Raw genomic sequence first — 22,861 nt, 5'->3', positions numbered from 1 at the left:
GTAAAAACACAGACTGGGCCTGTTCAGCAGGTTGTTTTACGTTGCATAACACGTCGTCATGTGTTACCACTGTCAATTACATACCCCGTAATGACGTTTGGCCGCAGTGTGCAGGCTGCCGGGCCCATGCAGGGACATGGTGGGAGCGTCACTGTTAAAATAGCTTATCCAATGAGAGCAGCCCACGTTTCCGGGCGAACACGGATGTGCACCTCGCGGACCAACCATGGAAAAGTAGAGCAGATAGGGCGGGGACGGCTCTGGCAGAGGGGCAAGGTTTCGTTTACAAAGTGTAAGGACGGTCAGCTGTTCGGCTTCAGCAACAGACTAGTCGTTTTAACTTTAAAACGAGTCTAGAAAATAATTAATTCAGGCGGGGTAGTGAATTTAAGCTGCTAGTTCTTTTGTGAGGGGAGGAACCTTTCAGCGATACGACTCATTTCTACACGGAATACTGTCCGATTGGGACCGTAAATACACCGTCGTAGCTGTTCTGTAGAGAAGGGGAGACCCATGAGGGTGTAATAAATAACAGGCAGATTTCAATGAAACAGACAGGCGTTTTCAGTCGAAGCGGACGCAGAGCTGTGAAGTTGGCTGGTTCCGGTGTTAAAGCGTGAATCCGGGAAGAGATGGAGCCGTGTCGGCGGGCCGGACTCAGCGGGGTCCTGTGCTCCCTGTCACTGCTGTGTGTCATCCTGGACATCCAGCTGGACGGTAAGACCCACTTCACGTTAAAAGAAAACAAAAAACAGCCTGCTTACTCACTTGTTTGTCGTCTTTAGTGCTAATAATTCATCAAGCCGGCTTAATTACTGACCCCGAAACTGCTCTTAAAATACTAATACAAAAAAGTAATTACTATATCGTTGCTCTGATTTAAAGATACCGGCTATTAATCTGTAAAAGTTAAACATGAAGGCTTTAAAAGATGTTTCCAAGGGCAGCATCCTTACAACCAGGGGCGTAGTGAGGACTTACAGTCCCAGCACCACCTGCTTTTACCTGTGTCAGGCCTCTGCTCTTAGTAATATTTATAGTTCAGTTACATTTATGTGTGTGTCAAATCATTATTTTAAAAGCACTGATTGTATAAGGTTTCGTCTTGCAGTAATACTCCACTTTCACTTTTCATTACATCGGTTTTCTTTAGTTTCACCCCTTCCTCATTCCCCGCCAGCGCTAAATTACTTTGAGCTCTACACTTAACTGCGTACTTTACTACTAAAGTTGAGGTTTAATACACAGTAATTGTACTGTATTTAAGTATATCTCTACCTTCTGCTTCTATTCCACTATATTTTGGATGCAGATGGAGATTTTAAGACTTTAGTTGCTTATTCATTTGCAGATTAACTGCGTTATTATAGATCAATGCCTATAAGCAATGTAGAAGGATGTAAAACAGTCCTCAACTGCAATGATCCACTAATATAATGTGTATGATTCTGAAAAGTGCCATTCTGTGTAATGAGTACTTTCACTTTAGGTAGTTAAAATATATTTTGATAATATGACTTGTGCAATATTTAGCATAAAAGTGCATACGAGGTGAATAAGGGAGAGGGAGTGGAGTGGGTGAAGATGAGTGAAAAAGGAAAGCGGTGAAAGAGATGGTTTAGAAGATAGTAGGGAGACCTGCTGAGATGATCGCTCTGGTATAAAGACAGGAGACTGAGGTGAAGATGTTAAGAGTTTCATGGGAGGATGGAAAAGAGTGGAAATGAGTACATCAGAGGGAAAGGTCAGGCTGAGCAGTTCGGAGACAAGTTAGGTTGTTGGTCGGATGCCGCAGCTCGATTGTGCGTTTTGAATCTTTTTCTGAGCTTGTGCAGCCTCTGTCATCAGAAGAGAGGTGCAAGTGTGAACAAAAGACAAACACACAAAGAACACTGGGCTACACTGTGGTTTCCTTCTATAAAGTTGTCCCTCTTCAGTGTTTCCAGCGAGGCTCAAACCCAGTTTTATGTTACAGGCGTCTTTGGGGAAACTCAGGCTGAGATTGAGCACCACTTGGAGATGGGCCGCAAACTTTTGGCAGCTGGTCAGCTGGCCGAAGCCTTGTCCCACTACCACTCTGCTGTGGGTAAGGTTACACACACGCAGACACGTTCTTGCCACTGGCTGACATTTTCAGTCTACACAGTCGGTGCTTGTCTGTACAGTTGAGAAAGGTGTGTTATTGTGCGGTAAAAGAGTTTAGAGGTTCAAAGCTTGTGTTTGTTGCTTTTGTTAAAATAAAAATGAATAAATTGTGATGATGCATTTTCCAGAGGGTGACTCTAAGAATTACCTGACCTTCTACAAGCGAGCTGCAGTGTTTCTGGCCATGGGAAAGTCCAAATCTGCCCTGCCAGATCTGACCAAGGCTATCCAACTCAAGCCTGATTTCTTGGCTGTAGGTCACTCGCTAGCCTTTCTTAATGTCTTCTATCATATTCCATTTCTTCTGCCCTCTTCCGAGTCTTCGTCATCCTATCTTTTCATCTGTTTGCATTTTTCAGGCCCGCTTGCAGAGAGGGAACATCCTGTTGAAGCAGGGCAGCACGCAGGAGGCACGGGAGGACTTTGAGGCAGTGGTAGGTTTTATAACGTGCTGCTTTTGCAGTCCTAAATCACTCTCCCACATATGTTTGTCACAATAATATGTACCTGCTGTTCCAGCTGCAGCGGTCCTCAGACAACGAGGAAGCTCAGAACCAGCTGATGAAGGCGAACGAGCTGGAGGAGCTGCAGGAGGAGGCCCAGGCCGCGTACCACCAAGGGGACTACAGCACAACGATCACTGTGCTGGAGAGAGTTATAGAGGTAGGGGTCTTGTTGGTTAATTTTATTCTTCATTTACAATCTTACCAACACCAGCTGCTTCAAAGTGTGATTTCAAATCTGATTTTAATGCCTCAGCATTTTAGTTATTAAAGGAATCACTATGATCTTTGAGCTGATTGCTCATTTATAAAAAGTTTCCGTCTTCCTCTAGATCTCTCCTTGGGATCCGGAGTCTCGGGAGCTCCGCGCAGAGTGCTACATCCGGATGGGAGATCCACAGAAAGCCATCCAGGATCTCACGCCGACGACGCGGCTTCGCAACGACAACCGCGCCGCCTTTCTGAAGCTCGGCAAGCTGCACTACAGCCTCGGCGACCACCACGAGTCACTCAAGTGAGCGTCGTTCCTGGAATAAACAAATAGGTCTGGCTTGCTCAGCCACGCAAATGAAGTCTCACTTTTTCCATCTATTCACACGCAGCAACGTCAGAGAGTGTCTGAAACTCGACCAGGACGACAAGGAGTGCTTCAGCCACTACAAGCAGGTGAAGAAGCTCAGCAAGCAGCTGGACTCGGCCGAAGAGCTGATTGAGGAGGGCAGGTGGGTATTTCTGTTGGGCTGAGGCACTTCGCTTCCACCTGCATGCAAATGAGAGTTTCAGAGGGCAGCTATAGTCTCAGCCTCTGAAAGTGTAACATATACAAATGAGGGCATAATTATTAGCACAGCTATGAAAATTTTCCCTTTGCTTTTAACAGAGCAAGGGATTTTCAACACAGCATTTTCTTTAGAAAGCATAAATTATAAATATTTGCACACAGTAACAGAATAATTTCATAAAAGAAGAAAAAATACCAGAGTCAGTGTTATTAGCCCCCTAAAAAAAAAACCACAAACCACTGCTGTGCAATGATTTGCTGTAACTTGTAATGCTCAGCTTGTAAGTTAAAGTTAAAACTGAGGGTTATCGTCCAACTTGCACACAGCAAAAAACTTCAGCAAGAGTTTGAGCTGTCAATGAGAAGACAGCTGGTCAAAGACAAAAGAAGACGGTTTAGACTTGAGAAAAAGAATGGCCGATGCTCACGTTGCAGGAGGCGATATACAAACATATCACAGCGTTTTCCAAGTGTTAAAAACTGGAGCGAGAAGCATCATTGCAAAATTCAAAGAGAGCCACACAGTGCAGAACAAGCCTGGAAGAGGAAGGAAACTAAGAAGACCCCAGAACAACATGACAACGACCTAAAACTCAGGGTTAAGAAGAAGCTCCAGAAGACCAAAGTGAATGTCCCTGACTGGCCTGGGCAAAAGCCCTGACTTAAAAAAATCTGGAGGCGCTGGAGATTCATCAAAGAAAAGTGAGTAGTGATTCCTCAGGACACGCGTGAGAGCCGTATTGAGAACTAGAAGAAACAGTTGCAGGCTGTTAACCAGCAAAGAGAACCGAGTATTAGCAGCAGGGGGGCTAATAATGTCGATGCAGGTAGTTTTTATGACATATTTGTGTTTCTGTGCCCAAAGTAAAATAATTTAAGCATCCAAAATAAAACAAGCATGTTTGGAAATGCTGTGTTTGAAAGTCCTGGCTCTCTTTAACGGCACTTATTTTATTTTCATAGGTGGGATAATAATTAACTCATCTGTACATTTGCAGCTTGTAAACTGTGAACTGCTTCAGTGCCACAGCATGTTAAGTGCTTTGACCTTTAACTGTGTTTCTCTCTCTCCATTAGGCATCAAGAAGCCATAGAAAAGTATGAATCAGTAATGCAGACGGAGCCTAATGTCCCGCACTACACCAACCTGGCCAAAGAGAGGATCTGCTTCTGTCTTGTGAAGGTGGGAGAGTGACGGCAGCTTTTCTCACGAAGCGATGCTCATTTTTCTCCTCTCACATCCCCCAGAAGATGTGGAACCTCTAAATAAATCGTCATTCCCTTGCAAACGCACTGTCCTAGTTCTCACTAGAGTTCAGTCTTAGTTTGTAATCATTCACCTTTTGCTTCATATCATTTCCAGATTAAATCAGCGACCGAGGCGATAGACGTGTGTTCGGAGGCCCACCAGAGAGACCCCCGCAACGCCAACGTCCTCAGAGACAGAGCAGAGGCCTATATCCTCAACCAGGACTACGAGAAAGGTGACACAGTCTTCTCAATGAATGCAACTCAACTCATCCCATGCTTATGTCCTGTTATGATGTCATGAGCCTATCGTAACCATAGACACTGCTTCCATCTCAGAACTGCACACGCAGTATCAGAAGATTTTTATTGATAATTGATGATTAAAGTAAAACAATATTACATAATTAGCCTCAGATATGTGGTACAAATAATATTTAGGAGTAATCTGTAAATCCCTTGTGTGTCGTGCAGCTGTGGAGGACTACCAGGAGGCGAGAGAGTTTGACGGCGACAGCAACGATATCAAAGAGGGGCTGGACCGAGCCCAGAGGCTGCTCAAGCAGTCTCGTAAGAGGGACTACTATAAAATCCTCGGTGTCAGCAGGTAACCAGTCCAGCCGGCTTCAACATAAACACTACACGTTTACTTTATTTTTCTGATGCCAAAGTCAACGCCCGTCACTTTTATAAGAGGGCCCGCTAACGCTCAGAAACTTCCTCAGGAGTGCCAACAAGCAGGAGATCACCAAGGCGTACAGGAAGCTGGCACAGCAGTGGCACCCCGACAACTTCCAGTCTGAGGCCGAGAAGAAAGAAGCAGAAAAGAAGTTTATTGACATCGCATCGGCCAAAGAGGTCCTTACTGATCCAGGTCAGCAGCCAGCCTTGTTATTTAGTCTTTACAGCCACATTTCCACACCACCAATATCTGATTTTAAAGAATTTCCGGGATTTTAGACATACTTTACTCATCCCAGAGGGAAAGTCACAAATTCCAACAGTCTCCATAAACATCCATCTTTTCATTTTCTTCCACTTATAGACTTGAAAAGTCTCCAAAAACTCCAATAGCAATGCATGGTGAGCAGCATATATTACAGTCCAGAACAAGCATTAAAATTAGTTGGGCTAATTTAGAAAGTTTGACTTTCTCAGAAATGATGTGCGGTGAAGTTAAGCTGAGCTATGAGAACATTCATGTGAAAGAAACGAGCGGCTTCGTTCTTCTTTTCACAAAACAGACCAAAATATGTTGCTCAGCAGACGTTAAAACTGCAGCTCTGCAGTCAAAGAACAAACATTTACTGACTGTCAGGTTTTGTCTGATGAATAGACTGATGTCATTTTGGTATTGTGACAGTAGGGGGCAGCACAGTGGCACCTAAGTTCAAGTTCACCATCATCACAGGTCCTGTAAAAAAGTGAATAGAATTGTAAAAGCAGAAGAAAATGGATGTTTGTCAAACCAAGTCCAAACTAGTTGATCGTTTACTAAAATGTTAACGATCCTGTTCTCTATTACTTTTTTTTTTCCTAGAAATGAGACAGAAGTTTGATGCGGGCGAGGATCCGCTGGACCCAGAAAGCCAGCAAGGAGGAGGCGGAGGTCAGCAGGGCTGGCCTTTTCACTTCAACCCCTTTGAATCTGGCGGCAGCTTCCACTTCAAGTTCCAGTACAACTAGAGAGCAGGACTTGACGAACACACGGGCGGGGAGGGGGGGTAGTGTCGTTTTAGGTGGATTGGATACTTTGGAAAAAACCTTCGGGGGATTTTGGAGGACGAGTCTTCCTCAAAAGCTCTGCGTCAGCCTGGACGCAGGTTTTCGCAAACTTGTTTTTTTTTTGTTATTTTGGACTTTTTACCACAAAATCAAAGGACCTACCTGTGGTTACTCATAAATTACGTTGTGCTTGAAGAAAATGAAGTCTACAGACGAGCTCCGTAGGAAATGTGTGACGGCTGGAAGCAGTGTCCGCTCTTATTCTTTCTTTGTGCCATTCTTTGAAGCGCTACTCGGCGCCTCCTTCTTATTTTTAGTGCCGTGACTCTTTGCTTGGAAATCTGTACGTCTGTCCGTTTGCTTGCAGTATTCTTTAAAGGTCTACTGATTTCAGTCTCTATTTTTTACCACGTCGAGACGTCTCAACACTAGAGAAGCAGGATTTTTATATTTATCATTAGACCTGTGGCTGTTGAGCTATATTTATGGTGAAACTCGAGCACCGCTACAGGAAACCTGTAGGTGTAAGAATTTCAATATCCTATGGATCTGAAGTCAGTGTAGGTGCTCTGTGATGTATACGTGTATATTTTTAAATTTAAATCAGCGCCTCCTGATAGCTAATTGGAATAATTCTGTGTGAATTTTGGTTTGGAGATGTTCATTTATATCCAGCGGCAGACATTATGGATGTAAGTGCACAAAATAAGTGAAAAAAAAAAGTTTAGAAAAACAGCCGCAAATGACTGCATTGACGTTTAGAGTATTTCTGTTCCTTCCCTCCTCCTTTCAAGGAAACGTTTCGAAAGCTTGCACTTTTACTTTGTTTGAAAAGGCCACTTCACTCCTCCTGCACTCCTGAAATGTTACTGTAGGCCTTTGAAAAGCCTTCCACACTCCCGTGTGTCTTCAGTGGCTATCCGAGAACCTCATTTATAAATGGGTGTTACTGAAGCGTGTCTGAGCTGCTGCTTTATTTTTCCCGAGGTACACCATATCTACTTCACGAGCAGCATGTTTGGATAATATTTATCCAATGGGTCGCACTGACACATACGAACTTCATACAGTTTATAAATGAGGTTCTTGCAGCCACACGGGCCACACGGGTGAACCGAGATGATGTTTTTAAAGACTTTATTTTTTAGCACAAATTAAGTTATTTTGTCTTTAATAACTTGAGGACACACTGACTGTAACCAGCTTCTACTGCTTGATTGTGTGAACAAAATGTGACAGGCTCTCTTTGTATTTAACTCTGAGTGGGACGGTTTTGTTTCTGGGTTTCTTTTGTTGGAGGCTTTTTTTCCCCTGTTGCCAAACTGAGTCAGCTGACAAGCTCAAGTGTATTAAAATATTGAAACAAACGCATTTTTGCTCATTTTGTTTTGCTGTGTTTTAAAGCGAGGCGAGGACGGCAACACAAAGTCTCAAATAGGGCGATTTATTTTAAAACACACTGTAATAAAGACGGGCACTGCAGACACTGAGACACATACAAGTAAGCTCTCGTTTACTCACACCTCATGCACGCCCACACCATTTCTGCACTCGCTGCATTGTGCAGCAGTTGACGCAAACGCACTTTTTCATCAGTCGCCGAGGGACTGACTGAATCCACGACATCGACACAGAAGGTCTGCGTCCAAAGAGTCTGAGAGACTGACGTCGTCCGTTCTCCTGGGATCGACCACGGCCTTGAGTCTGGCTCGGCAGGACTCAGTCACATGAATGCTGTCCAAACAGACGGAGCTCCGTCAGTGGTTAGCTCCGAATCCCTGTGTGTCGTCCAGGCTGTCTGCCTCCACCTCGATGGACACCACGTGGTGGCCGGGAATCATGGCCAGGCCCAGGACTCTGGGTTCGCTCTGGGAGAATGTGTCTGAAAAGAAAACGAGACAACAGGTCAGACTACACTTACTGTGTGATACCTTATTAAGAACACCTGCACGTTAATGTAAATACCAAGTCGGCCAATCACATGGCAGCAAATCGGTGCATTTAGACATGTAGTTATGTAAACATCAGAATGAGGAAGAAAGGTGATTTAAGGGGCTCTACTAGTCTGAATATTTCTGAAATTTTCCCACACGACCATCTGTGCGGTTCATAGAGAAATTTCTGAAAAAGTGAAAATATCCAAGCTGATAGGAAGGCAACAATAACTCATTACAAGCAACGTACGCAGAAGAGCACCTTTGAATGAACAGCACATACAGAAAGAACAGCAGGGCTTTGCCCAATAGCAACAAAAGAAACATTAAAGCAGGATGTTGTCTGGTCTGATGAGTCTCAATTTATACTGTGACATTCAGACGTTTGTTTAAAGAGCTACCCTGCCATGTATCACTGGCTACCAACATAGCATAGTCTAAATACCTGCAGCCTAACTGGGGTATTTGACTATGCCCACCCCTTTATAACCCCAGTCTAACCATCATGTCATGAAGCTCAGATTATCTCAAACTGGTTTCTTGAACATGAGAATGAACTCATTGTACTCGAATGGCCTCCACAGTAACCACATCTCCTCCAACAGAGCAGCCCTGGGATTTGGTGGAATGTTTCCAGCACCTAACATCATCTTCTCTTCCACTACAGTTTGTTTCTTAGCAAAACCAATAATCTAGGAACTAAACTACAGACTAATATATGTAAATATGAAATGATTTTTAACTGTAACATCAAAACATGATAAAAGTTGCTCCATTTCCATGAGTTTCAAAACAACAGGTCACAGCAAATAAACCACAAAACAGTACAAACAACAACTTTTACACATTTCCCTGTGTGTTTTTTTTGCCAAGTGAATGACAAAAGCATCGTGTATGAGTTTCCCCACAGCTGCTGGTTCTGATCAGTATTATTTTTAGCTTTATTGATAACCTTTAAGATGGTTTGGCATTGAGTAAAGTCACAGTTTGATAGCACACCTGTGTGTTTAAATCTTTCCTGGAAAGACACTTCAAAGATGCTTTGATAATACAACACCATAAAAAGTGCGAGGTGTGAAAAAGAGCAGAACAGCCTTTTTGTACGGAGTCAAAGGCATCAGTGGGCGCTGTGCTCAGGTCGCCTCAGCGTACCTGTGGATTTAAGGAATTCCTGAGCTGAGCCGAGGATGACGTTGCAGTCCCGATCAGTGCAGAGGAAAAGGCCCACCAGAGTCCGTCCGTCTGTCATGCGGATCCTCATGTTCTTGTTCAGGAGCCCCTCCAGCTTCTGCCGTGCCTGAGATGATGAGGACACTTCAGACTGCTCCTGGGTGAGGACAATAAGGGAAAGTGAGCAAAATAAAACCTAAGATGAGGGCTAAATTATTATTTAACTGACTAATTGGCACATTATTAATCCATTATTATAAATTTTTTGAATCAATATACCATTTGGAAACTGTCACTACTGACATTTTTGCAATGTGACTTTTTTTACTGTCCCAAATTACAGAAAGAAAGGCTGTGGAAATGTAAGGCTTTTACCTTTAATAGTTTTGAGCTATAAAAAGGCCTGAAAGTAGGTGGATGGGACTTAAAACATATATATTGAAAAAAATGATATGTGAAGCTAACATTTTAAAACAATCACTATATATATCCAAACTCTGGACTATAAAATGTTTAGGTAAATCTGAGACGGTCGAGGAAAAAATAATGACTTGAGACAGAATGACCAAACTTTGCATTTTGGTGAGGAGAACTCAACACATAGTGAATCTCTAGTCTGTCGTTCATATAAACAGTTAAATAAACGCAGGTTACCAGGTCAGATGTACAAGCTAATTTGTTAGCCACCGACTAACGAATTGGCTAGAACTGAAGCAATGACAATGTTGAAATACTTTTCGGTTTAACTATTTTTTAATCTCAGTTTTGACATGTTAAACAGCACCAACAACCCCGAGACAAACTGAAAAATTAAAACGAGAAACACATACGTGAGTCGAAGGGCCGTTTTCCTCAATCATTGTGGCCATAACCTGCCCCTCTTCTTCTCCTCCGGCATTTGCTTACGGAGCAATTTCATCGACGGACCAGCGAAACCGGAAACGATCCAGTTTTTTTTTCTTCTTAAAGGGGAGGTCCGTTAGGATGCTGCTAGAATTTTTTAAAGTTTACATTATTTAAATGATAAATATTAATAATAATAAGTTAACATTTAAGTCTGTAAATGTATTAATTTTAAGAGGAACTACCAGCTGGCACTGATCAAAGACGTCATTAGCCTCGTTTTAGCACTGTTAGCTAAAGCCTTTTAAAAACTCATATACCCATACTTTTCAAAAACGAAAACTATTACGTGTTCAGAGTTTTATTGTCGGGTAAGTCTGGAGAATTTGGAGTGTGGCATTTTAAAGCTCGCCTGTATGTCCCCACCGTCGCCACAGGTGGCCGCTACAGGATCATTTTCCCTTCATTTCCTGACACATCGCTTTAAAAACACTGATAAAATCACTGAGATTTCTATCTGATTTGTACGCGTTGCTTAACCCACGAGCTTCACTGAAAACATGACTTGTATAACTTACCAAGTGTTACTTAAAAATCCTTTCTAAAGTACCACATTTAAAAACCTGGGGGGAAACTGCTAAAGTCATTACAGTGGTTATGATTGTCGCAAAAATATCATTTTCACTGCACTATTATGGCAACACAATAACAATAAAGTCGCAATATCTGCAGAACAAATAAAAGCAGTCAAGTTAATTTGACTCAAAATAAAAGTAAAGAGAGAGGCTGTCAGCATAACTGCAAATGAAATGAACTGTAACACACACTGTAGAGGAACCAATAAGCAAAAGATCCACGGTGCCAAACATCTAGCAGAACCATGAAACCCAATTACTTACAGGAAAAAGAGAACAGAGAAGCTGCGTGAGAGAAGAAGAAACACTATGATAGTAAACCTCTTTTTCTCAAGTGCCAAAAATCTAAATCTAAATGACCGCATAGATTAAATGTTACACACTGGATAAGACAGATGATGTAAAACTGGAATGTTGGCATGTGAATATAAATATCTGGTTTGCACTTTTCTCTCAAAGTAGAGTTTGGAGGAGGGGCTAACAGTTTCTTTTCTATTTCGTTTCTACGTTTTCCTGCGTTTTTTATTATTATTATCGCCGTGAAATATTTTAAAAGACCTTAAAAAGAATTTAGAGTCAAGATTTATGTGAGTCATTCGCGAGAAAGGAAAGATCAAGTTAAGACACAATATGATAAGATCAGACAAACACTGTTCAGCAAACGACCCGGAACAGATGTAACTACTGATGTTTAAAAAAAAGCATGATTTTGTAGAAGATATACTCTTGTGCAGCAGCATTTCATCATACATTCACTGTATATCGACGCATCTCTATGTGAATGAAATGAATGAGAGTGAAAATAGAGCCTCAGCTAGGTGGTGTGCATAGTTTTTTTTTTAATCTGAACTAAAGTCATAATCCACAGATCTTCTTGGGTGGATTTCTAGTGGCAGTGAGTGCTGGCCTTGCTGCTGACTGTGCTGATGGTATCCTGAATCCTTAGAAGAGGGATGACTGGCATCATAGTCGTAACTAAAGGTTTGTATCCTCTTTATCCTTCAAAACTCCACGCATAGCATGCAAAAGAAGGCTATTTTGTGTTTTTGACCCATCTGCAGAGAAGTGTAGGAGCACCCACATTAAAAAGCTTTTAATATGTGAGGTTAAAGTCATTATCAATGGCATCCCTAACCCTAGTGCTGTGTTTTGGAGAGAACCACATCCTATCCACACACCCATCCATCCAGCTCCTTCTGCTTATCAGATTCAGCGTTGTAGTTGGAGCCCGTCCCAGCTTCTTGGGACACTTAAAATGGCACATTTTAATAGTTTAGGTTAGAATGATAATCACAGATGATGACCTATGCCTCATGAGTTAAAAGTAAACCTGTGAGGATTTACTTTCTTTTACTGTCCAAAGAAGCCTTAACCCTAAACCTCGATGTGTCACACTTTATCTGGTGGATGTGGATGTTGCTGATTATGTCCTTTACAGTCTTGATGTAGTTGGATAGCTCAGGAGTTTTTCATCACCCTCTCCCTCTTATGTCTCTGATAAAACTTTCCCAGAAATCATCATCTCTCAATGTACGCGGCCACAACTGGAGCCCATTAACTGGCACAATTAAACCCCAAAAAGCACTGTGTCCCACCTTTACTTTTTATCACTTTATTACAAGTGTTTCACTGGTCAGGGAATACGCTGAGCCAAAACTCAACTGATCAGCACTTCTTCTGCTGCTAATTCAATCCCACACCAGCGCCTGCTGGATTGGCCCCCGCTGCACGCCTCTTATTTAAGCATTATCTGCTCCCCGGGTCGCCTCAGTTCAGACAGCTCAGCTCTGAATGGAGCTCAGGAGCCGGTGTCTTCCTCTGTGTGTCACACTGCATAAAATCTGGGTTAGCTGGAGCGCAGCACCCAGGGGAGGCTTTTCTCTCTCATCCTCGACATGTCTCCCTGCCAAACGGACACGGGGAGTGTTGGTAGTGGCAGGCGGGTGGGCGGGGAGGGGGAAGGCGGGTAGTCACAGCAGAGTAGCGCAGTATGTCAGGGCCTACGGCACATGAGAGCCCTGGCTGCTTTCACCCTTTTTTTTTTTCTTTTGCAATAGCATAGTGAGAAACATGCACGGTTATGAGTACAGATACTTCACTCACACACTCACACACATAGGTAGTGTGGGTTAGGGTATGTAAGCTACACACACACACAGCTTCCACATCACCAGCCTCTCAATCTGGCAACCGCAGACACCTCAGTGGCCAGAGGCTTAGTGGGTGGGTGGATGGGGGGACTCCAGTCACACACACACACACTGTGATACACTTTCCCTGCACTGACACACACAGACATGTCTCCTCTGCCCATGTTGTCTTGCGTTGCGCCGTCTCTCTCTTGGCAGATGTGGCCTTTGGATCAGACACTAATTAAATTCCTCTCCTCTCATTTGTGGGCGCGGGGCGAGCTGAGCCGAAGCAGCTCGAGCACCTGTTGCAGCAGCAGCAGAGAGAGGAGGAGGAGGAGCGTGCTCAGCAGGCGAGGCGTAACTGAAATGCTTGTTTACACGATACCCAGTTATTGGTGTGGGAGCCACAGCTGACAGAGTGACAGATAGCATAGACGGAGCGCTGAACTTGGAGACGTGGAGGCTTTACGAGATGTCACAACGGCTAGGCTGCCTGAGTTGCCGGCCGTGTGGTCGGGATGTCTTTCAGCTTCTGACACTTTTATAATTCCACATTTTCCCCCTCCTGCGTTCACTTACAGATCTGTTGGGACAACAGGAGGGTTAGAGAAGGTTGTATCGTGGTGAGGTTCAGGGAGATTTAGGCGTGCTTGCACTGCAACATTTCAGTTATCTTCATATAAAACTTCCTTAGGTTGTTTAACAGAGGATGACATATCTGTGTGTGTGTGTCAATGTGTGTACATGTGGCTTATGGTGTAAACCACAATGTGTGGTTAGTAAGACTGGAAAGGTGGTTCACTGAGGTAACAGTGAGCCTGGATTCACAATGCTTGCATTTCTTTATTTGCATGTGCTCAGCATGCAAACTGAATGGAGTGTAAAAGACCTTTTGACTTTGGTGTGGCCTGACTCCCCAAGGCCTCCTTAGGTAGCTCAAACCTCAGGTAATACTGGGCGGGTGTCCCTTTAACTGTGGGCTGGTTGAGCAGGTGACCCGTATGCCAAAGGCTGCTGCAGCTGCACAGTCTGAGTCTGCCCCCTGGCCATTTCCTCCACGCTTGCCCTGCCTTGTCTCTGCACTATCCTTTCAAAATAAAGGCTGAAAATACAAAAAGCAAATGTTACTACATATAAAACCCTTCCACGGTGCGTCTTTGGTCCTGTCTTCCTCCCCTCACCCCCAAGTGGTCGCAGCAGATGGCTGCCCCTCCCTGAGCCTGGTTATGCTAGAGGTTTCTTCCTGTTAAAAGGGAGTTTTTCCTTCCCACTCTCACCAAGTGCTTACTCATGGGGGTAGTGTGATTGTTGAGGTTTTTTCTGTATTATTGTAGGGCCTTTACCTCATATAAAGATAAAGACCCTTTACCTTTATATGAGTCTACTGTTGTTATGATTTAGCACTTTATAAATAAAATTTCACACTCTTCCCTCTAACTCTGAACAAATGTTCACACACTCTAGGGCCGACTACAGTTTGCTGAAGCGAATTAAACAGTAAAGACATGAGCAGCTTATTGGAACACAGGTGCTGAGATATTAAAGGGACCAAGGGTCTACTGCTACTAGATATCGGCTCACTGGGAAACAAGAGATTGCAAGAAATGTGTAATTTGTTCATTATTTATTCAATATCTCTTTTAAATGAAATAGGAATCATGTATTTTAAAACATAATGCGCCTTTTAAAAAGATATTATGTAAATTCTTTTTTTAAACCATATATTTGAATCTTTAGTGAAGTCACAGTTTCCTGCCTGACCCTGATTTTCTATGTGAGGCTTGAATGCGAAAAAAAAAAAAAAAAAAAAAGCAAATCAAAATTCCTTTTGTCAAAACAAAAGTGCCCCCGGGCAGCCACCGAGGGCTGGCCGGGGTCTAGGCATTCCCATGGCCTTACTGCCATCCAGTTGTCACAGCTCGGCGCTAACGAGAGCGCGACTTTACAGCGAGAGCTCGGAAAATCTCTCGTGGCCGTTTTAAACGCCGGTGCGAGAGACGGCGTGCGCACTTGGAGCCGTTTCTCGCGGTGCTTTCTAGAGGTGGAAACGCGGTTTTGCATACCCCGACCTGTTTCCATCCCCACCACAAGTAGTTAATTTTTTAAGCAATACAATCTGATGTAAGTCTGGGCATGGCTGCGGCAGATTTTCCCAACCCCCCTCTCTCACTCACTCTCTCTCTCTCCCAATCCCTCCCCAGCACTCATACACACGCACACGCTCACACACACACACACACACACACACACACACACACACACACACACACACACACACACACACACGTATATATACAAGCGCGTGCCCAACCCTGCTGCTGCTGCTCCAAAATAATTTCTTTTTTTTTTTGAAGCACAACGGTGGGGGCTCCGGAGAATATAAGGTGGCCATATTTGATAGATTTGTGTCGGGGTCTGCAATGCAGAAAGCGAGAGTTGTTGCGTGTGATCTGGCAAGTGACAGTGACACCAGGCAAGTCTGTCGGATTCGTGACTGATCCGGACTTGAGGGGCTGGGAGGGTGGGGGGGATAGAGAAAGAGAGAGCGACAGAGAGGGAAAAAAAGAGAGGAGGGGAGGTGGGGGGGGGGGTCAGAGAGAAAAGAAACAAACAAGTAACAATGTAACTTACATGCAGTCACACACCCCTTTTTTTTTTGCTCCTTGTAACAATGTGTACGTTTTTGAGGAGGGAGGGGGCGCGCGGAGGGAGAAAGAGAGAAGGAGAGAGAGAGAGAAAGGAGGAGGGGGGTGCGTTCTGAAATAATATAGTCAGCCATTTTTTATGTAAGGGGATTTTTTTTTCTTATTGGGGGGGTTGTTAAAAAATAAATATAAGAGGGCGGCCATCTTTGTTGCTCTGCCTTGGTGTAAAATATTCCAAAACGCCCCCCACTTTTTCCTGAGCCGATTTGAATATTAAATAAATATCATATAATCGGACAAGAACGCGCTTTTTCTCCCCCTTTCTTCTTCTTCTCCTTCTTCTTTCTCCCTCCTTCTTTTCTTTTTTTTTTTTTTAAATACAAGGACGGATCCAATGACAGGGATATAATGTCCTCTCCTCTCCGGTCCTGTGAGGAAGACGAGGGCATGGTGGTTAATTCCGAGGGAGGAGATTTTGATGAAGAAGACGACGACGGGGACCTGGACGAGAACGCAAGCGACATAAACTCGCCGGCGGCGCCTCGGGAAACTGCAACACCAGCCGCGCCAGGTACAGTAAAAAACGGGAAACTGGCGGACAGGTCGGGAGCGCGCACACGAAATAAGAAATACACACACTCACGCGCGCTTTTTTGCTGCTTTTCTTAGAGGCACAGATATAAGATAGAAAAGCGCGTGATGGAAGTGTCCGAAACCCGCAGATCTTCTTTCTTTTAATCCCCCCCCCCTCCTCCAACACATCCCATCCAGGTCCACATCGGTACAGTAGAAAGCAGCGAGATCTCGAGTGCGCGCAGACAACAACAACAACAAAAAAGAAAGAAAGAAAGCCTCCTTTAACACTTTTTCCTTCCTCTTAAAAAAAGACAGCCGCACTCAGGCTGCTGTCCTGTTATGGCAGCTATACGTTGCTGTAGGTGCCATATTTGCAGCTGCGAGAGCGCGCTGTGCAAACACAAGTCCAGTTTGCAACAAAAACGCCACAAACTCACACACACAACCTACTGATGTGTTTCTGCTGTGTTTTGCACTTTGTCCTCACTCCACTTCCTCTTTGCGTCTAGCATCCCCAGCAAAAGTTTAAACTGAACTTGGCACCGCTGTTGTGGCTTTGCCTCCCCCCCTCACTTCGTCGCAATCTCACTTCACAGCCGTGAAAAGTTGTTGAAAAGAAAAAAAATAGTCCCTTGCTTTTTTTTTTATTGGTGGGGTTCTTGGACGTGCAGGACGTGCAAATTGTTTTTAAAAAGCAGAGGTCTGCGGGGGTAATGAGGTCGCCCTGAAGGACTGGCACACACGCTAGCATGGACTCTCCTCTTGGCCGGAGGCTATGTATAAATCTGATAGCAGTCTGGGGAGACGATGCAGTCACAGAGCCGGGCGAGTGTGTGAAATCGCGGCGAGAGGCACAAACTGCCTGGTTGTCGCTGTGATAGGTCAGGACAGGACAGCACTGCCCCGAATGCTGCTTGTTTTCTTGCAAAAGGTACCCATACTGCGTTCAGCTCCGGAGGACCTGCTCGGTCGTTACCCGTATTAAACGTCTATTATCGGGCATGTTTGGCGCCTCGGAGCTGGGTGTTACTGTGTCTGTGTCCCATTCTGATTCTTAACCGCCCCTCTTTCGCAGCAGCAGCAGCAACATACAAATATCGATCGCGTCAGGCGATGATTGACTAAATGACATTCTGGAAGTTTCTGTGGCAGTGAACTTGCACGGGGGGGCAGTGAAAGTGAAGGGTGCAGAGAGTGGAGGCTGGTTAACCACACAGCAACAGTGGAGATCAGATGCACGGCTGAAAGCTGCCGTCGTGGGCTGTACTGTGAGCTCTGGTTTGGATGTGACTGAAGCAGAGTTAAAAGTCAGCTCGGAGCTCCGAGTGTCAGGACGGCAGCCTGCACAAATCATCCCACTGCGCTCTTTTTTGTACTTAATTAGCTCGAGGGCTCCGTGGACCTGCTGTCACGCAGTGCGAGACAGATAAATTAGTGTCGAGGCCTCCCGGCGGGAGGACCTTAACCCCATCGCGACCTTGTTTCCAGCAGCGGTCACAGCGGTGGTCAGGGGGCCTGAGCGGGAGAGAAGTCGTTCCAGTTCACCGCTCCGGCGGCCTCTGAATCACCGAGCCCCGCGTGCGTGCCGCTGCCGCCCCCGGCGTGCGTTCGGCGGCTGAACGCTGCACGCAGACGCGGGAAGTGGGGTTGGCTGGTGGACGGGGTGGGAGTGAGGAGGAGGTGGGGGGATGGCTGTTGCTGCTGCTGTTGCTGGTGGGGGGAGCGCGCACCAACAAAGGCAGGCAGACAATAAAAACCGACAAATCGCAGCCTGTGAAACGGGACGAGCGGCTGGCGGAGACCGCAGCCCATATTTTGGTTATGCTTCAACGCTTTGCTGCTTTCTCCGCGAAGCCCGGGCTGGTACCTGCCCTCGTCTTCTTGTGTTTCTCTTGTCATTTGCAAGCCAGGTCGGCCTGCAGGTTAAATTCCTTTCTCCCCCCCGTGGCTGCGATGATTCCCACGTAAAATCGGGAATAACTGGCCTGACATTTTCAGGTCTTATGCCACATAATGTCAGCTGGTTTCAGTTGCTGCACAGTGGCTCAGTCCCCTCTGAGCTGTCTGAGGTTTTCAGACTATTTCTTCCCTGAAATAAAAGTTTTATCAATTTAAATCCTCCCTCAACTCATCAGGATGTATCCATTGATTATCAGCAACAACCCCACCACCACCACTTCCTCCCCCAGGGCTCTGTTTTTATTTTCTTTTTTATTTTTAACAAGGGTAATGATCACCCTTTGCATTGCCATAAACCAATTACATCCCCAGGCTGCAACAACCGGCTGTCAAATCTACTTAGAGCGCTCTGACAAACTATCTAATTTAGCATGTGTCACAATTCAGACAAGGTCAGAGGTCAGCGATGCCACTGTGTGGCTATCGTGCAGCCTTTGTCATGTGTAATTATGTTCAGCTGGGATTAGCGGGCTTGTCGGGGAGCGTTTTGAGAAGATTAATGTTCAGCTGATTCTGATAGCTGTCTTTTCTTCCACGCTTTCTTAACCCTCTCTCTCTCTCTCTCTCTCTTCCTCCTCAGAGGAAGAGGCAGAGCTATCAGACAGAGAGGTCCCGTTGAGGAAGAAAGGCCGGCCGAAGAAGAAGAAGGACACAAAAAAGAAAGACAAGGAAGGGAAACCTGTCAAAGCAAAAAAACGCAAGAAGATCGTGAGTTTCCTCGGCCTGTGGATTTTGGAAGTTTGACGTCCACATTACAGCGTCTTAACTGCTCTTCTTCCTTTTTTGTTTTTCATCTCTCGCTGCATGCACAGGACAGTGATGTAGAGAGAGACTCGGATAGAGAAAGAGACTACGGCGAGAACTCGGACAGCATTGCCAGCGACTATGGATCTGGTGAGAAAAAGAAAAAGAAGAAACATAAAGAAAGGAAAGAGAAGAAAACCAAGAAAAAGAAAAAAGACGATGGGGATCGAGACAGCAGTCAGGAGGAAACAACGAAGGTAAAGACGTTTTCGCTTGACTCCCAAAAACCCCAACAGTGATCAACGGTGACGAGTCCACCCTTGTTCACGGTCTGATGCTCTGCTTTCTTCTCAGCAACCGTTAGAACAGAAGACCTCGGCCCAGCTGGCGAGGGAGTGGGGCCTGGAGGATGTCGATCACATCTTCACAGAGGAGGACTACAGGGAGCTCACCAACTACAAAGCCTTCAGCCAGTTCATGAGGTACGGCCTGCTCTCTGTTCTCACGTGGGTGGGTGACATCAAGACAGCTAAACCTTCCCCAATAGGCTCCACAGATTAGGTTTACTGGATGGTTAAATAGGTTCAGACCACTCACTTCTGATGAGCTGTCGTCAGGTAGAAAAAAGGTGCTCGACATTCGAATTTCTCTCGCTTTTCAGGGTAAAAGACGAGTAAGAGTGCTGACGTCCTGTGGGAACGTTTGTCTGGAAATGTCGTGTCATTATGCCTGTATTCAAAAGACATTAGCTCCCCACACTCGCTGTGAATGTGCACTGCAGGGGTGCAGTTTGGAAATCTTTTGATTCTAACTTCTGTTTGAGTTGCAGAGTGGAGTCAGATTCCCGTTAGCTGATCTGATGGGAGTGGAAGTGCTGCTGCTAACTATGTGGGTGTTGACAGTGTGCTTATGGCTTGTTGTCAAAGGAGCTTGCAAAGAAAAGCGTCTGGACTTCTTTAAGTTGCTTGAAGACGTTTCACCTCTTATCCGAGAAGCATCTTCAAGCAACTTAAAGAAGTCCAGATGCTTTTCTTTGCAAGCTCCTTTGACTACGTTGACCTGGATGACTGAGAACCTTCACAGACTTATGGCTTGTTGTTTTTATTCTTTACTCCCCCACAGTGTCTACATCTGCTGGTAAGCTTACTGTAACTGCTCAGCTCATGTGACGAGGCTGGTTAGGAGAGTGAGGAGTCCTCGGCTTGGCTGGCTAACTTTTACAGAGTTCAGGTGCTTGAGGGTCTTGATCCCGAGCAGCTGTGGTGATACGGGTGCCCACCTGGTCTGTTGTGGTGATGACAGAGCTGAGCCTCTAGGCAAAGTTCTTACCTGGCGTCTAGCTGACAGACAGAAAGGAGCTTTCTGTGAAATATTTCTAAACTTGAGGAGAAGCTTGTTCATCTTGGAGATGCTCTGAGTTAAGGTGCCTCATGGCTTTCGTGGTGAGGTGTATTTTGGGCTTGGTGACCTCATGCCTGATCCAAGATGTCTTGAAGACATTGTATGTTATGACTGAAATGCTTCATTATGGTCCCTAATCTGTAGGCGGTGGCTAGAGACAGACAGAGGGGAGATCTAGTCAACTCTGTTTGACTTTTGCCCCCTGGGACAAGGACCCAGATAAGCAGTAAAACGGATGGTTAGATACAATAGAAACATCAATAAACGTCCATATATGGTTGATTCTACAACACATGCAAATGAAACGGTTTCATTGACAGGAATTGAACCTATTAATACCAAACGAACCTTAATAATAATAATGATGATGTCAAAACGATTTGATACTTTTTGGTGACACTGCTTCCTCCTTAATGAAGAAGAGCTCCTGTTAAGTGTCTGTTAGCACAGACGCCAGTAGCCTGGGTTGACTACTATTACTTGTTTCTGTCCCCCTGTGGCAGCTGTGTCTTTATCATCCCAGCTTTGTATAAATGAGACAGCAGCCCCCGTGTTACATGTAACACTGTGTCAGCAGCAGCCTGAGCCTCGGTCTCTGGGGCTGACTCATACCTGCTTTGACTCTCATAAGTAATGTGTAATGCCCAGCGCCTGTTCAGCCAAATTGTCTGCAGCTGGTAGGAAAGCTAATTGACAAATGAACCTGGTGATTGGCTCTCTTGATGGAGGTGAAAGTTTATTCATTTTGGTTATGTGGTTTCACTCTCACAACGCTCTCTCTTAGGCCGATGATCGCCAAGAAGAACCCTAAGATCCCCATGTCAAAGATGATGACCATCCTGGGGGTCAAGTGGAGGGAGTTTAGCTCTAACAACCCCTTCAAGGGCAACGCTGCAGCTGTGGCGGCGGCGGCTGCTGCCGCTGCCATCGCTGTTGCCGAGCAGGTCTCTGCAGCGACCGCCTCACCTGAACCGCCACCTCAGCCTCCGCCTGTTAGAAAAGCCAAGACAAAAGAGGGCAAAGGTCTGTCGTCTTCCCATTCCTGTACTAGGACCAGGGCAACGAGATGTTTTAGAGGCACACGATGAACACAGCAGATGTTGACCGATGTTAGGTTTACAGAACTGCGCAAAAATGTTGAGCCACCCCTCATTTCTTTAGATTTTGTTTCCAAGGAGCCAGACTTTTATGTAAATGTACTTTCTGAAAGTATTTCAAAATCTTTCTTTGGAAACTAATTTTTACTTCAATCCTAGTTCCTGATCACTTTCAGAGAAATGGTTTTATTTGTTTGTTTAAACTACTTAACACTGAGTTGTTGATCATCATGCTTAAAAAAGGCACCTAACACCTAACCAGTGTCAGCTGTCTGCACAAGAAGCCATTTTTAAGGAAGGGAAGCAGGGACAAAATACTGGGGTATGTCAAATTACACAAGAACTGGACTGTGAAACAGGTCTAATGGAGTGATGAATCCAAATTTAAAAATATTGAGTCAAATCATCGTTGATATACAGAGAGGAGGTCAGGAGAGAGGTATACCAGTGAGTGTCTACAGCCATCTTTATAAACAGGGTGGAGGCACTGTCATGGTTTAAAGCTGCATTTCACCCAGTGGTGTCAGAGATCTTGTCAAAATGAGTGGAATTATGAACGTAGATGATCCATTAGATCATGCAATACCTGCAAAGCATCTGATTGGCAGCAGCTTCATTTTTCAGCATGACAACGATCCAAAAAACGCTGCCAATGCTGTAAAAACATACCTGGATACAAAAACACACAGTGGAACTCTATCAGTGATAGATTGGCCTCCTCTGAGCTCGGACCTCAACATTATTGAAGCAGTGTGGGATCATTTTGACAGAGAACAGAACAAAAGGCAGAAACATCCAAAGAAGAGCTTTGAAAGTCCTTCAAGAAGCCTGGAGAACTATTCCTGAAGATTACTTAAAGAAATTACAGGAAAGCTGACTAAGAGAGTTTAAGAATAAAGGTGGTCAAACCAAATATTGACTTTCAAACTGAATAGAAATATATTTCCATGTATGTTTGCTCGTTTCAACTAACTGCTGCACCTGTTTCCCTTTTCTTAGCAAAATCTAAGGGTATGAGGGGTGGCTCGAGACTTTTGCACATGTGCTGTACATGCTAATGGAGAGCAGTAAACTAATGCTAACCTCTCATTTACCTCTATCCCTTTTCTGATACAGCTCACTGATACAGCTTCTTTGTTATGCTGTCTGTCCAGGTCCAGGGTTACAAGAAGCGCAGTAAAAGTCCTCGAGTTCCAGACAAGAAAAAGGCTTCAGCCGTAGCCAAAGCTAAAAAGATGGCACCCATCCGTATTAAATTATCACCTATCAGTGCCAAGAGGAAGAAGAGCTGCTCGGTGAGTGTGAAGTTTAGAGTATTCGTGA

General features: G+C 44.8%; 3 protein-coding genes across 6 annotated transcripts in view; 2 read left to right on the top strand and 1 right to left on the bottom strand.

Annotated features, from left to right (window-relative positions):
* Nucleotides 1-253: 253 nt before the first annotated feature.
* On the top strand, nucleotides 254-7,769 carry dnajc3b (DnaJ (Hsp40) homolog, subfamily C, member 3b). Its single transcript, XM_040043476.1, has 12 exons — nucleotides 254-717; nucleotides 1,976-2,086; nucleotides 2,274-2,398; nucleotides 2,505-2,579; nucleotides 2,665-2,808; nucleotides 2,981-3,162; nucleotides 3,251-3,370; nucleotides 4,507-4,612; nucleotides 4,793-4,913; nucleotides 5,152-5,284; nucleotides 5,403-5,551; nucleotides 6,218-7,769. The coding sequence occupies exons 1-12, from the start codon at nucleotides 633-635 to the stop codon at nucleotides 6,361-6,363; spliced, it is 1,497 nt and encodes a 498-aa protein (XP_039899410.1). The 5' UTR covers nucleotides 254-632; the 3' UTR covers nucleotides 6,364-7,769.
* Nucleotides 7,770-7,830: 61 nt separating this feature from the next.
* On the bottom strand, nucleotides 7,831-10,466 carry naa38 (N-alpha-acetyltransferase 38, NatC auxiliary subunit). The gene is made up of 3 exons (XM_040043478.1): nucleotides 10,337-10,466; nucleotides 9,489-9,663; nucleotides 7,831-8,284 (listed from the first exon to the last, which is right to left on the bottom strand). Exons 1-3 carry the CDS (start codon nucleotides 10,373-10,375, stop codon nucleotides 8,160-8,162), a joined length of 339 nt encoding a protein of 112 aa, XP_039899412.1. The 5' UTR covers nucleotides 10,376-10,466; the 3' UTR covers nucleotides 7,831-8,159.
* A 5,354-nt stretch (nucleotides 10,467-15,820) lies between these two features.
* The window catches only part of chd3 (chromodomain helicase DNA binding protein 3), a 59,435-nt gene continuing 52,394 nt past the window's right edge, over nucleotides 15,821-22,861 (top strand). For 2 of the 4 annotated variants that reach the window (XM_040043472.1, XM_040043471.1), the window contains exon 1: nucleotides 21,476-22,833. In XM_040043472.1, coding sequence (XP_039899406.1) covers nucleotides 22,678-22,833 — 156 coding nt within the window. In that variant the 5' untranslated portion in view covers nucleotides 21,476-22,677. The other 2 variants (XM_040043474.1, XM_040043473.1) reach the window with 2 other exon arrangements.

The sequence above is a fragment of the Simochromis diagramma genome, unplaced genomic scaffold (assembly GCF_900408965.1).
Source record: "Simochromis diagramma unplaced genomic scaffold, fSimDia1.1 OVJJ01000656.1, whole genome shotgun sequence".
Taxonomy (NCBI): domain Eukaryota; kingdom Metazoa; phylum Chordata; class Actinopteri; order Cichliformes; family Cichlidae; genus Simochromis; species Simochromis diagramma.
This window is presented reverse-complemented; position numbering and strand designations above follow the sequence as displayed.

What these genes read in the sequence shown, in the direction of transcription:
- dnajc3b (XM_040043476.1), top strand. Translation starts at nt 633, where the DNA reads ATGGAGCCGTGTCGGCGGGCCGGACTCAGCGGGGTCCTGTGCTCCCTG. An exon ending in CCTGGACATCCAGCTGGACG is followed by an intron (nt 718 to 1,975) that starts GTAAGACCCACT and finishes TTTATGTTACAG; the next exon opens with GCGTCTTTGGGGAAACTCAG. An exon ending in CAACCAGGACTACGAGAAAG is followed by an intron (nt 4,914 to 5,151) that starts GTGACACAGTCT and finishes TGTGTCGTGCAG; the next exon opens with CTGTGGAGGACTACCAGGAG.
- naa38 (XM_040043478.1), bottom strand. Translation starts at nt 10,375, where the DNA reads ATGGCCACAATGATTGAGGAAAACGGCCCTTCGACTCAC. An exon ending in AAAACGGCCCTTCGACTCAC is followed by an intron (nt 9,664 to 10,336) that starts GTATGTGTTTCT and finishes GTCCTCACCCAG; the next exon opens with GAGCAGTCTGAAGTGTCCTC. An exon ending in GGAATTCCTTAAATCCACAG is followed by an intron (nt 8,285 to 9,488) that starts GTACGCTGAGGC and finishes TTTTCTTTTCAG; the next exon opens with ACACATTCTCCCAGAGCGAA.